This window comes from Zosterops lateralis (assembly GCF_965231275.1).
Source record: "Zosterops lateralis genome assembly, chromosome: 12".
NCBI classification, from domain to species: domain Eukaryota; kingdom Metazoa; phylum Chordata; class Aves; order Passeriformes; family Zosteropidae; genus Zosterops; species Zosterops lateralis.
In genome coordinates this window covers 7899960-7915225 of record NC_139772.1, presented here as the reverse complement: position 1 = coordinate 7915225, position 15266 = coordinate 7899960, and the positions used below count along the sequence as shown (strand labels likewise).

The following is a 15266-nucleotide window of genomic DNA, read 5'->3' as shown; positions in this document are numbered from 1 at the left end:
AAAGAGAGGAAAATCATATAATGTGCTTTTATATTTGACACCATTGCTGCCCACCAGAAAGAGTAAATTATGAAAGCATCCAGAGAGGAGTCTGTATACACACATTAAAGGGTGTTCCCTTCCCCTACTTGTTAGCTGTATTCAATTAAGACTTGTTAGTGTTCTTGAAGGATGTGCTTTGAAGACCCTTCTGAATATACAATTTGATATTCATAAGGATCCAGGCATATTACATGTAAATAAATAAAGCAGGAATGTTGTACTTCCAGATACATTAATGCATTCCTGTCCTCTTGGAAGCAGAGCACATGGCCTGTGTTAAACATCCATCCTGACCAAAAGGAGGAAGCACAGGAGAAGAAATGAGAAATGGATTTTCTTTCAGAAGGACCAGATTGCACTCTCTGGTCTGGCAATAACAATTACTAATGACATTTAGAGAGAAATTAAGGATGAGAAATGCAAGTTGGCATTTCAGCAGTGCCAGTCAGTAACATTGCATCAGAGCTCACAGGAGAGATGAGAAAAAGTTTAGGGATGGAAAATTAATTTTCTTATGTCAACAATTAACAAATACCTTTTCTTCATTCTTTACCAGACTATCACAAATTACCACTGTGATAGTATTTAACAGCTTCTCAGGTGAATGAAAATTTCAGCACTTGGAAATCCTTATTTCTGGAGTCAAAAGCACATGTTTATGTTTTGCTGTGTTGTTGTTGAACAATGAATGACAGAAAGAGATTCAGACTGACCGTGGAGGGAGGGCATGAGCTCTTGGATGTGTGTAGCAAGAAAATTCTGTGGGTTCTCTCTGCAGATCTCTGTGGTTCTTATAACCATGAATGAATTAGTTTACCAGCACATTTTCTGAGGTTGTTTTTTCCCTATTTTGCAAATTTGGAAAGGCAAGGTTGAATAATATACCCCATTCCATGCAGGACAATTTTAGAGGAGCCAGACATAAAGCCCTGGAAACCTCAGACCTTTTATTCCAAAGTCCTTCATATGTTCACAAGGTGACATGCCTGTCCCCACAGGAGGGTGGTAGGAAGCCCTGTTTCCTGCTGCTCTGTGTAGAGGCTGGAGCACAGGGGCCATAAGCTGTGGGGTTGTGAGCGTGGCCATGGCACAGCTGGCTGTGCGGGAGCAGTGTCCTCAGGGACAGCACAACCGGCTACCCCTGCTTGGCCCTGCCAGGCTGGGTAGCACATGCCTTTGTAAGCAGGGCAGAGTCCTTAAAATAGAAACAGAATGCTTGTGTAACATGTAGACAAATAATTTTTTTTCTTTCTTTTGTTTTCTCTCTGAAATGTCTTGTCAGAGATTTTCTTTGCTGGTGGGAAGCAATCTCTGATCCAGCCTTTTGATTTTCTGCTGCTGTAGTAGCTGCTGTGGAGCATAGTTTGGGGTCTGAGCACAGACTAGCTCTGTTGCCTCCTGTAAGTGTCGCTAGCATCCAGAGGAACTGACTGGTTTTCAAAGGAAGAGGAATGCTGCACTGGAAAGAAGAGAGTATAAGCATTATTTAAAGAAAATAGTGGAGCTTGATCAGTTTTAAAGAGCTCATCGAGGATGCTGTACAGCATCCTTTTAAAAGTTCAGTCTCTTCCTTTGCTTGCAAAGACCAAAATGGGGATGCTTGTCAGACATAACAGTATATGCCTGAGTGTTTTCACAAGAAATGTCTAGATCATTAAATATAATAGGTCTCAGCTGCAGTTTTGATCACTGAAGCATGCACACAATTCATCACAGCAAATTAGGTACGTCTTTGTAACTTATCTTTCTGCAATTTGCTGGCACTTCTAGAGAGCTGAAACTTATATTGGATGTGCCACAGAAGCCATTTCAGATTAAATATTCTGTGTTTATTGTTGGAGAACAAGGATTCCCTAATAACAAAAACATGGAGCAGTGTATGTTTCTGCTCCTGCATCTTGCAGAACCAGCAGTAGTACCAGTAGAGATCCCCAGCCACATTCATTATTTATATATTTCAGTGAATTTCTTGTCTGCAGTAAAAGAGATATAAGCTTCAACATCAGTCTGTGCCAAATTCTATGCTACAGCCCATTCAGAAACCTGAGGCAGCCGTGGTTCTCAATCATTACACAGCCCATTTATCTGATTGGAGTTTTCTCCTCTCTGCCTTGCTGAAATGCTGCGTGTTCTTTAAAAGCTGAGTTTGACCTTTGGAAAGAAAAGGCATTTGCTATTTTAATTTTAGGGTTTTTTTGTACAGAGAACCTGAACCTACTTAAATGGAAATTGGCATTGAAAAGCAGCAGAGTTATTGAAAAGCATTTACTTTATTACTAGAAGAGAACAGACGCTAGTGACTCAAAAATTATGTTTCATTGGACTCATCAGTTTCAGTCACTAGTTAGTCTGTGAACAGATGGATGTATTTGTAACAGTTAACATGAATTTATACCCTGGAATTTTACATTTGCCCTAAGAGTGCTGCTATCTTAGTTACTGCTTTGAAGGATTTGGGGATGCATTTTATTTTACTGAGAAAAGATATGTTTGTTTCTAATTGCAGAGATTTCTTACATCATAGAAAGCACCTCAGCTTTCAGAAATGTGAATGATGTATAGCTTCTCTGTAAGGAAAATGTTGTAAAAGAATCCCCAGTACAGCTGCTGCAGAAAAAATAAACATCTCAGCCCAAACCTAGATAAACCCCCTGTGGACTGAGAAAATAATTTTCAATAACCAGATATTTTTAACTCTGTGTATGAAGGTAGTAATCACAGTCACCTATATTTGCATCTAGGGTCTGCCACAGTCTAATTGCTTGTCTCTTTCCACCCCCACCCCTCTAAATTTTAAGGCTACTGGATAACTGAGCAATGCATTAAGCACTCCATCTCCAAAACAGAAAGAAATACTGCCCTAGCCTCTACCATGTGGCATCTTTAGGTTTCAGGGATTTCGTTTAAATCTGAAATTTATGTCCAGGAGAAATAAATTATTAGATTGTAAAAGCAGCTGGGGAGGGAGTAAATATAGTCTCTTTTGTCCTCTATATCATTTCCCCAGGAAGATAATAAATGTGTGGCAAGCGTCTTGTGTTTCCTCGGTCATACAAATGTTGTGTGTGTGCTGTATTTCAGATGTGAAGCCTAGACTCCAGACAGGAAATCCTGGAGTGATACTGTGCTGCTGTTGCCTACTGCTGTGGTGCTGGTGGAGGCCCCATCACTTTTACTGCTAGAAGGAATTTGAAAAATAATTTCATGAAGAAATTTAAAAGGTTTTGTGTTTATTTAAAAGACCCTTGATTTCCTGAGTAAGAAATGTAGGGTGTAATCCTAGGGTTTATCTCCTCAGCCAGTGAAAGGTGGCAGGAGCAGCAGCCCTGGCTGCTGGAGAGAGCTGAGGACAGGGGTCCTGCCCTGTAACCCCATCCCAAGGGCCAGTTTTCCCAGGAGGATTTTAAACACCCTAAGAAAGACTCCTGTTAATTCCTCCCTGGCTTACCTGTTCTCATTCTTCTGTGAGGTCAGGTACATGGAGCAAGCATGATGAGTGGCTGGGAAAAAGATTGGGTCTGAGAACAGCAAGAGGATAAGGAATTGTTAGAAAGTCAGTGGTCTATTTGCTTTTCTGCACCCGGCTGTGGTATAGGGCTGTCACTGCCTGCACCTCCACACTCTTGTCAGGATGGCTGTCAGTATTCTCAGTCCAGCCCATCTCAGGGATCTGAAAACAAGATTGGAACAGCCTTGCTGTTTGCTCCTTCTGTTGTTCCTTCCAGAGAAGCATATTCAATCATATACTATTGTTTACCTAATTATACCCTGCTTTAACATTGTATTTTGAGAGTAGTTTTATACCTCTCTTTGACCAGAGGAGAAAGGTAAAACAATTCAGAATACAGCTTCTTTTCATGTTGTGCCTGTTTTGCTTATGTAAAATGCGAAGGGGATGGGAGTGTTTGGTGCAGGGCTGGTGCACATGTGCAATGACCCAGCCTGGGCTGTAACTGCCAGTGGATGGATTGCTAATGTTCCCTTCATGTTTCATGTTAATGGAATAACTTATGAGATACTAAACTATCCGTCCTCAGTGAGGTGATGGGGCTTTGTTGGAAAAATCTAGATGATAGAGTGAGATGGTATGTGCTGATGGGATCAGTGTAGAGAGAGCTCATGGCTCTGTGCAAGGTCAGCTTGGGTTCAATGAGGCTCTATCACCCCAACTCTGTGTGAGCCAGACCAGATTTGGCAGCAGCAGTCCTGAGCTTATCACTCAGCTGTGCTTGATGCACTGTGGAGTGTGTTGTGCATCTTCTGTGCCACGTCCTGGGCAGGCAGTGTGGACACCCAGAGGTCACCTCTGTGCAGAGCCTCTCCCCAGAACCCCATTGCCTCGACTTTGCTCTGAGCAGGAATGGCCAAAGCAGTGCCCACAATGCCAGCCCTGAGGGAGAGCTGCTGCCTGACCACTCAGCCTCCTCATTTGTTTCTGCTGCACAGTTAAACCTGAATAAGTTGCCATGGGCATTGAAGTTTGGCTGTGTATGGCATCTCTGTCATCGGTGTGTTACATTATTGTGTCTCCAAAAGGAGGAGTGAGGTTGTTTAGAACATATTTACTATCAAAAAATGTGTCCTCATTTGGGGCCAGCATATGCTCTTAGTCTTTGCCTGAAATCAGGATTGTTTAAGATGTGGCATCTTGCTGTTTAAAAGGCAGATTTTCCTGGTGTCACTGTTGTAATGGAGTTGCAATAGCTGGAAAATCCCATTTAACCCAGTTGTTTTGCACACATTCCACAGCAATGTTGCGTTGCTGTTTTGTCTTATGATGTCTTGGAGAAAATGGCTCATGTTGGTGATATTTTGGCCCCTCTTTTACTTACAAGAACAAATTCAGCATGGCTCTTTCATACTCCTAGCTCCTCCAGGGTTAATTCCTTGTGGCAGCGGGCACTGTGCTGAGCACAACCCTTTCTGCAGATTTCTGCTCTGCTGGTGGCATCTACACTAACAGGGCAGCATGTAAAGCACTGCTGTAACTATGGCCTTGCTATTTTGTAGCAGAGCTACTTGCATTGGAGGATTTTTATTCCCCTTTTGAAATTAGAAACCAGCAATAACAGCCATTATGTCCAAGGCAACAGGTCACTGACCAGCCGTTTTGTCAGCCTGAGCAGTGTGTGGGTGCCACGTGACAGGAATATTTATCTGCCTCTAAGAAAAGTGTATCTATAACACAAGGCAATACAATTTGTTAGATCAGTATTCCATTAGAGGGAATTTCACTTTAGTTGCTGCATCTTAAGGGAATTACAGGGCTGTGGTCCTGCTGCAGGCAGGTGCTGCTTGTGTCAAGTCTGGCTTATTTGGCCCAAGGAACTTGGTTCAGCTGCAGCTCCCATCATTCAGTGGAGGATGTTGCCTAAGTTATGATTGTGAGACCTGCCCCTGTTAATGTTTGCATTAAAATTGACAGTTAAGACAGAAAATGTTTTATACCTGTCCTTAATACCAGGAATACCTAGCTGGTGCAGGGGGAAAAGCAACAAAAAGTAATCAGATGGTGTTCAGTGACCCTTGCCATACCAGAGAACAGCAGAGCAAGTTTTAGGTTCAACTCTCAATTTCCTGGCTTTTGTTGATTTATATCCCCATGGAAACAGTCACTCAGTGAAGCTTTGCCCTATGCATTTTGACTTCTAAAGATGCTATTAAAGTGTTTCCCTTTTGCTCTCAGTATTTTTTGAAAAGGCACCGTCCTGGTCCTATAATAAAGATCCAATCAGGAAATCATTTGGTCTTTAGAGGAGCCACAAATTGTTCCATAATGATGACTCCAGCCCTCACAGATATGAACAATTAACTGGCTTATGTGATATGATTTACCTTAGATCAGGGAAGGATTAACGAGATAAGATTTGGATTAGTTTCTAAGAAATCAACAATTCATGCTTTTGAGAGGAAAACATTTTCCAGATTCCTGGAAAATGGTTTACCTCTGAAAAATTATTTTGAAACGTTGCTTCCTTGAGTAGGACCTGTAAGTAGATTGGAAAGAGGTCAGCGCTGGGGTGTGTATTGGGGTTTTTGGTGTAGCACAGGTAAAGGAGTGTCCCTGTGGGCAGGAGATGCTTTTTCTGATTACTGTGGCTTAGGTTTGAAAACAAGCTGGAAGTGGGTGTTTGCATTCTCGAGGACAGCTCTGGAGGGTCACTTCAGGTTAAAGCAGCACCTTTGTCAGCAGAGCACTGTGCTGGGATCCTGCAAACCATTGGGATCAGAAATGGCTCTGGAATCCAGTCAGGGAGTAACAGTGGGGCTGAGGAAGGAGTGAAGGTATTCTAAAAATATAATGGTTTCATGCACTTCTGACAACAGTAATTAAATTTGTCCCTCTCACTCTATATTTAGGAAGTGTAAGGTTCTTCCCTTGGCTTATTTTTGATCTTGTGCATGGCATACTGGAGACTATAAGTTACAAGGATGCTGATAAATTTGCATTTCTGAGTGAAATTCTCAGGAGCATGCGGTCCCTCAAGACAGGTATTATTAGCTCCCTGGTTTCATTGGGTGCCTCAGTGAATCACGGTGTGTTTACAGCTAGTTTCTCCAACAGAAGACTCTGGTTATCTCTTAATAATGTATTCCTCTGTGTTTTTTATTTCCAAAGTGCTGTGGTAAGGAGATTTTCCCAAAGGCTTCAGTTTGCTTTTGTACTTCAGCATTTTACCCTGTGTTTTTGGGAGACTTTTCGGTGAGGCATTTAATAGAATACAAGGGGCTATGCCAGGCTTAGGCTGTGCCTGGAGTTCACTTGTAATAGGCTCAACTGGATTTATTCTCAGTTTTACAGAAGAATAGAGAAGGCAGATCTAGAAGACTGATGATACAAAATTATTAGTTTCAAGTGGAAAGAGTTAGGTAAGTTAGGTGAGTTTTCAAAGTCTGATTAGGACTAAACAACCTGAATTAGAAGAGAAATCAAATTCATAAATCATCTAATAATTCCTAGCTGGTGTGAGACGAAGCTGGCACTAGGAGAAAGGTATTTTGTATAGCAAGGTAATTTTTCCAACCAGAACAACCCAGAAACACCTATGGCAATTCCCGAATCGATTGGAATGGGCCGAAGCAGTGCAGCTGGAGCAGAGGCAGCGCGGCGCTGGCCCCGGAGCAGAACAAAGGGCGGCCGGGGCGGGGACGCGGGGCTGTGCCTTGGCTGTGCCGGGCTGTGCCGGGGGCTGTGTGTGCCGGGCTGTGCCGGGGCTGTGCCTTGGCTGTGCCGGGCTGTGCCGGGGGCTGTGTGTGCCGGGCTGTGCCGGGGCTGTGCCTTGGCTGTGCCGGGCTGTGCCGGGGCTGTGTGTGCCGGGCTGTGCCGGGGCTGTGTGTGCCGGGCTGTGCCGGGGCTGTGCCTTGGCTGTGCCGGGCTGTGCCGGGGCTGTGTGTGCCGGGCTGTGCCGGGGCTGTGCCTTGGCTGTGCCGGGCTGTGCCGGGGCTGTGTGTGCCGGGCTGTGCCGGGGCTGTGCCTTGGCTGTGCTTTGGCTGTGCTTTGGCTGTGCCGGGCTCTGCACACACACACACCCGGCAGCGGCGGGCGGAGGAGGGACGTGCTGGCCGCCGAAAAACAGGTATTAAGGAAAAGCAGCATTTAGGCGTGTGGAAGGGCTTTCCCCCCACGTCGATGTTACGAATTCCGAAGGTTCCCTTTGACTCCAGCTGCAGTGCCAGGCCCCGGTCACCCCAGGAGCCGGGCGGGTTCCTGGCGGTGGCCGAGGGGTCCCCAGATGAGCAGACACTGGGGGAGGCTGCTCATCCTCCCCAGTGAGCACAGAAACCCCAGGGGCAGCTCAGTCCTGGCACAGGTGAGTGTTCCTGTGTCCCAATAGCAGTGAAAGGTGCGGTTACCCCCGGAGTAATCATGTGCAAACATCAGAGGCAGCTCTTTCCATTGGAAACAGGTAACTTCACTTTTCAGCAGACACCAAACCTCCAGGCATATTTTCTTAGACACTCAAAATGATTTTTTTTTTTTTCTTCTGGTTCAATAACTTGTAAAGGACAGCTTTCTACCTGCATTTGTTGAAGTGCCATCTCAAAGTGTGCTGACACAGGGACTGACTGACATATGGCAAGTTATCAGATGCTCAGAGATGAAGGAGCTGTAACACAGGCAGCCGTTCCTTCCACAAAGGATGTGCCACCTTTCGTTTGCCTCTACCTCCATTTCAAGGGACTCTTCAAATAAAGAAGGGACATGTGAACCTGTCTTGCCTGACAATTTTTTATTTTTTTTTATTGCATACCATGATAACTTGGAGTTCACTTGTTACAAGCATTTTATGTAGTGGGTGAAATACCAAGGGAAGGGAAAGAAGTAATACTGTGCTGCCTGAAAAACTATGATCTAAACATATAAATGTCACTGGGTAAGTTACCTGAAACAACTGGAAGGGCAATTAACACCTGGTTTTATGGGAAACATTGGTTACCACTATCAGTTTTAATGAAGTGTATTAACTAAATTGTGTTCTGAGTATTCATTCAACCCTGTTTATGGCACACTCTTGAGTACATTTACTGTTTGTCAGAAGTGCAAACTAGTGAACATATGAGGCTTTAAGACAGGCCATCTGTTAGTCTTAGACCCTTGGATAATTGTCAAACAGTTCTAAAAATAAGCACATACAAACTGCAAGGGGGTGCAAAGGTGATTTTTCTTTAGAGTCTGGTAGCAAAGAGAAAGTAGTAACCAGAAATTAAAATTAAAAATAATTTTATCCTGTAAATCAAGCTTGCTCTCCCTTCTTTCTTTTTTCACTTTCTCTTTCCTTTCCCACCCTCCTCCTTTAGTGTGCCTTTTTTTTTTTTTTTAATTTAGTTTTTTTTCCGCTTGCTCTTCTGGGTCATGGCATCCCTTGAATGCCTCTCCAGTTTAGGATTAGAGCAGCACCAATTTAAGGCTCACAGCTTTCTGTAGAGAGCATAATCTCCAATGGCTAAAGCAAGGGTCATCTTGTGTCCTCTGCCTGAAGTAATCCCTTTATAAAGTCAAGGCATAAAGATTTTTATCTTTATGGATTGCTGTTAAAGGGAAGTAGTACCTGTCTGTGCTTATGGATATGTAATGAGTAATAACAGCTGAGAGATTTATTTTTGGACCAGTTTGAATTCAAAAGATGCAGAACATTGAAAAAAGATTGCTGCAGATGGTATTTCATAAATATTTAGACACTTTAGCTTCTGTTTGTAGCAATTTGGAGGTTTTGTTTTGTCTTTTATATATATATATATGTTTAAATGTGAGACAAACCTTTGCTTCAAGTCAATGCCTGAATCTGAGGTTTAGTTTTAGTCTGGCAAGCTGTGTATGTTGGCAGTCAGTGGAGGCATCACTTCTGTTCCCCAGCCCTTCTCTATAAAGGGAAAGGGAGAGAGAATGGGGAAGAGGGGACACAGTCCCAGTGGTCCCCAGTCATAACCCCAATCTCTGGGCTTGGAATCAGACAAAAGGGGAGATAGAAACCTGAACAGAGGTGGGGAGAAGCAGAGAGAAACTACCTGGGCTCTTACCTGGGTCTGGAGGACCCCCCCACACCCTGAGAAAAAAAAAATAAAATTGGATTAATAAGTTACCCAATGGCTAATTACCAGTTAATTTTCATGTTGGCTGATCGTCACATGAATCTTTTATCTCCATAATTCTTATTGAAATTATTTGAGGAATGGTTTCTGTTCATTTCAATGGCATTTGGAAGGGGAGAGAGAGGCGTTGTAGCCTTTTATCACAGTCCCAGTCTCTGTGTAACACTGCAGAAGGCTTATGAATTTCACCTGAGGGTGGTGGGCAGCACCAGCCTTGTTAGGCCATTTCTTAACCTTTGTATAACATATGGTCTTTTAAGGGTATGTGCTTATGCACGTAGACAGTGTGTTTGTAAATGGCTGATAGAAAATGTCTAAATCCATAACAGATGCACAATGGCACTATAGACTGGATGTGTTATGGCCCCAAACCATTATCACACCCCTCACAGTTGCATTTTATTTTTTTCACCTGCTCCTGTGTAGTACACCTGTGACTTGCTGGCAGTGAGTGTCGTTGCAGTGTGGGAGACTCCCAGCTTGACTGCCTGGCTTGGAGCTTGGCTCCATCATGCGCTGCTTTGTGTGTCTGTGTGTTTTTTCTCTCCATCTTTATATAGCTTGTAAGAGTTCTTTGAACTGTTGTAAGTGATCATCTTTCAAGCCTGATGCTTTCCTTCTTGACACAGAGGTCTGAAAATGGAGATTTTCATGCCGGTGTTTTCATAATCATGCATGTAAAAAACCCAGAGAAATATTCATTGTGGATGTCCTGCACAAATGGCTTGATCTGCATCCAGAGGGCAGGCAGGGGGTGTCTCCAGGGAAGATCTGGAGAGCAATCAGTATCTACATGGACAATAATCAACCATTCTTTGAAATCTTTTTATTTCCTGCAAAACCCATCGCCCAATTCCTTGATCACAGACACTTCCATAAATGGTTCATTCGGGGATTGTGCAGCCAGTAGAAAATTCCACTTAAACATTGCAACAGCCCCAAGACTTGGGGTGGTTGCAGTTTTCCCTCTGACATAACTAATGGAATTGTTATCCATTTTGCTTGATTATTAAGAAAAGAAGAGATTTTCCAGGCTTATCCTATAAATAAGCTGTGACTTACTTGATCTTGACAGGTGACTTAGTGCTGCTGTAGAGTTTTCCAGCTGCAATAATGTCTCAGAATGATGTATTCAGTGGGGTATCAGCTGTGAGCCGTGCGTAAACCAGGGGGTCTAACAGGAGCTGGAAGAACCATTTTTCCTGTTCAGCTTCCAAATGATGTCGTGCCTCCTGCTGGCCCCAGACAGGCACGTGTATGGATGGCCTTGGAGCTGGTAGGCATGTGCACACACACAGGAGTGTTCCTGGAGGGCCTGCATTTTTGTGGCTGCTCTATTTTCCTCTGGAAACCACCATTAAGTCTTGGGTTTGTTTTTTTTGTTGTTGTTGTTTTCTAACTGTTATTTCTGGAGTTGAAAAATCACACCCGAGCTGTTTTCAGGTAGCCCACCCTCCTGCTGGAAAGGTGGGTAAAGTTTCCTTAGGCTGTTTAGGTAGCAGCACTCCTGTAATATCACATGTTTCAAAACACTTGCTTCCTTCCGGTCTTTATGATTTCCTTCTGCTGCCTGGAACAGCCCAGTGGCTCCACTGGGGTCAAAACTGTTCCTACTAAGGCACAGGGCATTCTTAATACTTGATTTTGAATTGCTCCAAAAGTCTGGTCAGCCAGGGGAATTTTCTGTGTGTGGGCACACAAAAAAAGTGCCTAATAAAGGTATTTGAAAAACCATGGGTCAAATACAGAAAACAGATGTGTGAGAAAAGAGACATAAGCCCTGAATGCCTCAGATGCTTTCTGACATCTGCAGAGCACAATTCCAACGAGCTGCAGATGCACAGGGCACAGGGAGTAGAAGCAAGAAGATAAGAAATGACAATTGCTAGTAATAGGAGACAAGTTGCCAGAGTACTTTTTGGAAGGCATCTTTTGAAATACATTTTACTATGTGAGAAACCTATGTGGGTGGCAGAGGACATAGGGAGGTTCTCATGGGACTTTCAAACACACACAGTGGTGGTTAGGCAGCCTTCACCTGGTGTTCACTGGCACCTGGGTGTGCAGGACTTGGCATTTGTGCCCATGCCTTGAGCAGGATCTGCTCAGAAAGGCAGGGATAGGATGCAGAGCACACAGGCTCTCGTGTCCATAGGCATTACAGACCTGTTTGTGAGGCTCTGTGTAAAACGTGGCAATAACTATTAACTGCATGGTCTAGGCACTAGCCAGCATATTGATTGTCAGAAATGCATGCACAGGGAATAAATGGTACATTCCTGAGAGGCTAAGACAAAATCAAGATTTGCATATGAAAAAATCTGATTTTTTAAACTCCTAGCCTTATAGCACAGCTGGTTTCTCAGCTCCTGCCTGACCCAACTCTAAATGGCTGCAGTATTTGAGTACTATCTGTTTGTTCCTTTGACAAATTCTGATCCCAAACTCAGTGTATTCCTTGTATTGGGAATGTTCAGAACATGTTATTAGCTGATGTTTGAGGAGGGAGGGCTCACAATAAAAGCTTCATTATCAGATTTAGAGCCACATACCATTCCTTTATTGACCTGTCTGGTGTAATCAATGCAGCAGCCACACAAGTTTGAAATCATGTTCCCTGACTGTAGGCTGTGTGTCATGCATCCAGTGCTGATTGTGCATTATCTTTTAAATGACACTGACTAACTAAGTATGGATTTGTCTACCACGAATAGCCCTTCTTTCAATTTGAAGATGGTAAACCTTTTGGGTTTTTTATTGATATTCAGGATGACTTTAAAATAAAACTATAATGAAGTGCACAAGAAATGGCCATTGTTAAAATGCTGAGGAGTGTGTGAGCACAGAGGAGCCTGTGTATTCTTTCACATTTTCATGCTTCCCCAGCTAGGTTTGGTGGGCAAGCTTCTTGTCAGTGCTGCTATTGTGTGTGCAGGGCTCCATCCATCCTCCTCCATAAAGTCATTGTTAGACTTGAGAATAACATCCAGCACTGCAAAGGTCATTCCTTCTTAAGGCCAGGAAAATTTCCATGTATATCAAAGGAAAAAAGCCATTGAATTCTGTGTTTGGTGATGTTAAATTGTCTAAAAGCAAAGCAGTTCCAGCTGTCAATTCATGAATTTCTGATTTATGGTTCTGCATATTCAGTGTCTCAGGCAGGGGTGCGCAGAGAGGGCCGGTGCTATGCCGAAGCAGTGACTTTATGCTTTTCCCAGCTGGTATTTCGCTCACGGGGCTCCATCCGCGGCGCTGCCCCTGGGGCGGCTCCCGGTGCCCGGCGCGGCCCCGCCGGGAACTTTGGCCGTGCTCCGGGAGCTCACGGCGCTTCTGACACCTGGTGGTCGCCGTTCGGGAGTGCACGGGCACTGCCACCGACGCTCCCGCTGCAAACCGGGTCACCGGCCCCGCGCCGCCCATCAGCTCTTTCTTTCCATCAGGGAGATGTCATCTCTGGATAAAGCGGGGGATTGCTCTTTTATCCTGATCACGATGGAGCTGTGGATAGTGTGGAAGGGCCAGATGATTTATGAAAAGTTAAAATATCTTGCTTTATTTTGAAGCTTCATTATTGTAAATAAATAATTAGATTCAAAATTCATTTTGTGTTTAAAAACTTATTCTTCAAGCTGGCGGACTTGCCCGGCTCTGTTATTAGGCAGATGGAGACTAGGGAAATTGCCTGGGCTTGAAATAGCACAAATGAATTTTTATATTTGGGGATGTTGGGGACTCAGCTCAAGAAAACCTCACCATAAAGCACTTCTTTAGTTGCTCAAATAATTGGATAATCACACAAATAAAGCTAAGCTTATGTGTAGGACTGGAGTTTTAGTCAGAAGACAGAATGTAGGTGAATTGGTACTGCTCTAAAAATATGCTTCCGAGGTTGGCTCCACGATTTATTGGCTCCTACACAAAATGGCAAGACAGGTCAGCATCCTCTGATGTGAGATACTGTGATGACATTGAGGCTATTACAAATCTACCAAAAGGAAAAAAGGGAACAAAAGAGACTCTAAGCTGCTGAAAGAAATGTGTCGAGAAAAGTATATTCTTTAAAGAGATTTAACTTCTGGGTTACATGTCCAGCCTTTTTTTCTGCTGGGAATATTACCCTGGTGCCTGAGCTGGCAGTTCAGCTGTTATTGCCGAAGTATTTCTTGGACTGAGAAGTGTGTGTCACAATCTGGTGTCTCTTGCTGCCAGTACTTGCACCCGGTACGAGTGAGAATAAAAGAGTAAAATATGGCAAGGGTTCCCTCACGATTCAGAGTTTTATTTTTTTTTAATTGTTACAGTGAAGGGAATCCCTAAAGGCATTTTTTTTTGCCCATGAAGTTACCATTTTCTTGATATGTATTGAAAGGAGGAAAAAAAAAAAAGGAAACCTTCATGACTATACTTGGCTTGTAGCATTTTTTTTTTCTAAGTTCATGCCAGCATTAACAGATCTGTCAGAACAAAGCAAGTATGTCATATTGGCAGCTGTTACTTATGAGTACTTTTTCTTTATTGCATTTTGTTTTGTAATAATTGAGAAGCTTTTATGTTGAGCTCTGCATAAATGGTACTGAGTGGGAGGGTATGGGCATGCTTTCTATTATTCTGCCCCTCATGCATGTCTCCTTTTTTCGTCTTTCCAGAACCACACATTGAGCCAGCACGCACAGTGAGCCACTGGCACTACAGGACACCTCTCTGCAGAAGACTTGACGGTGGCACAGTGGGGAGGACCATTTGAACATTACATCCAATCAAAGTGTCATTTGCAACCCAGATGTAAAACTCTAATGATTTGGCCATGAGGCGCTGCTATTATAAGCAGCTGGAAATGAATATTAATGGAAGAGATTAAAAGTATTCCATGCTCAGTATTTTTTATTGTCCTGCTTCAGCTAGTGTACTTTAGAGCTTCTGCTTCTGACTGAATTTATAGTGTTAGATAAATCTGCTTTGATGCTGTTGCCCTTTGTTGCTTCTTGTATTATATTGATAGTTAAAGATTAGGTGTGATTTTTTTCTTTTTTGTTAACTGCTTTTTAATTGCAATTTTAGGTAACTGTGCATTGTGATGTGATTGCTTGGCTATTGTCTGAATATTTCTTTTTAATTTTTTAATTAAAGACTAATGCTTTGATTGGATTTGCCAGTTCACCGGACAGTGATTAAAACTATGTAATGAATATAATCGGTTTCAGTGCAACTGGATGGTCTGCTTTATAAATGTGACTTAATCTGATTGCAATAACTAGTACAGTTCAATAAAGGGAATACATGAGCTTAGTGTCAGAGCTTGTCTGTCTGTCAGTGCCCCCTGCATTGCTGCTGCTGCTGGGGTGGCCGAATCTCAGTGATCACTCACCTGATGGCACAGAGCACTCTGCAGCCCAGGAGGAGGGAAAGCAAAAGCCATGGTTCTGTGTCTGGCACTGTGTTTGTTTCTGGATGTATCTCCCTGGCTCCACGGCAGGTTGAGGTGAGGTAAGAACATGTACTAAAGGTATTGCTAGCTTATAATACTCATTAATACTTTAATTTTTTCAGCAAGAATGGAGGGACCTTAGCTGCCTTAACCATATCTCTGTGCTTCTTTGTTTCAATTAAAAAAAATAAAAATTTCTGCATTGTAT

At 43.2% G+C, this 15266-nt stretch overlaps 1 protein-coding gene across 8 annotated transcripts in view; it reads left to right on the top strand.

Moving 5' to 3' along the window:
• The window catches only part of ZNF423 (zinc finger protein 423), a 227100-nt gene extending 212153 nt beyond the window's left edge, over positions 1-14947 (top strand). For all 8 annotated transcript variants that reach the window (XM_083870152.1, XM_083870149.1, XM_083870150.1 and 5 more), the window contains one exon: positions 14280-14947. In XM_083870152.1, the coding sequence (XP_083726278.1) occupies positions 14280-14309 (30 nt within the window). In that variant the 3' untranslated portion in view covers positions 14310-14947. The remainder of the gene's footprint in view (positions 1-14279) is intronic.
• Positions 14948-15266: the final 319 nt, after the last annotated feature.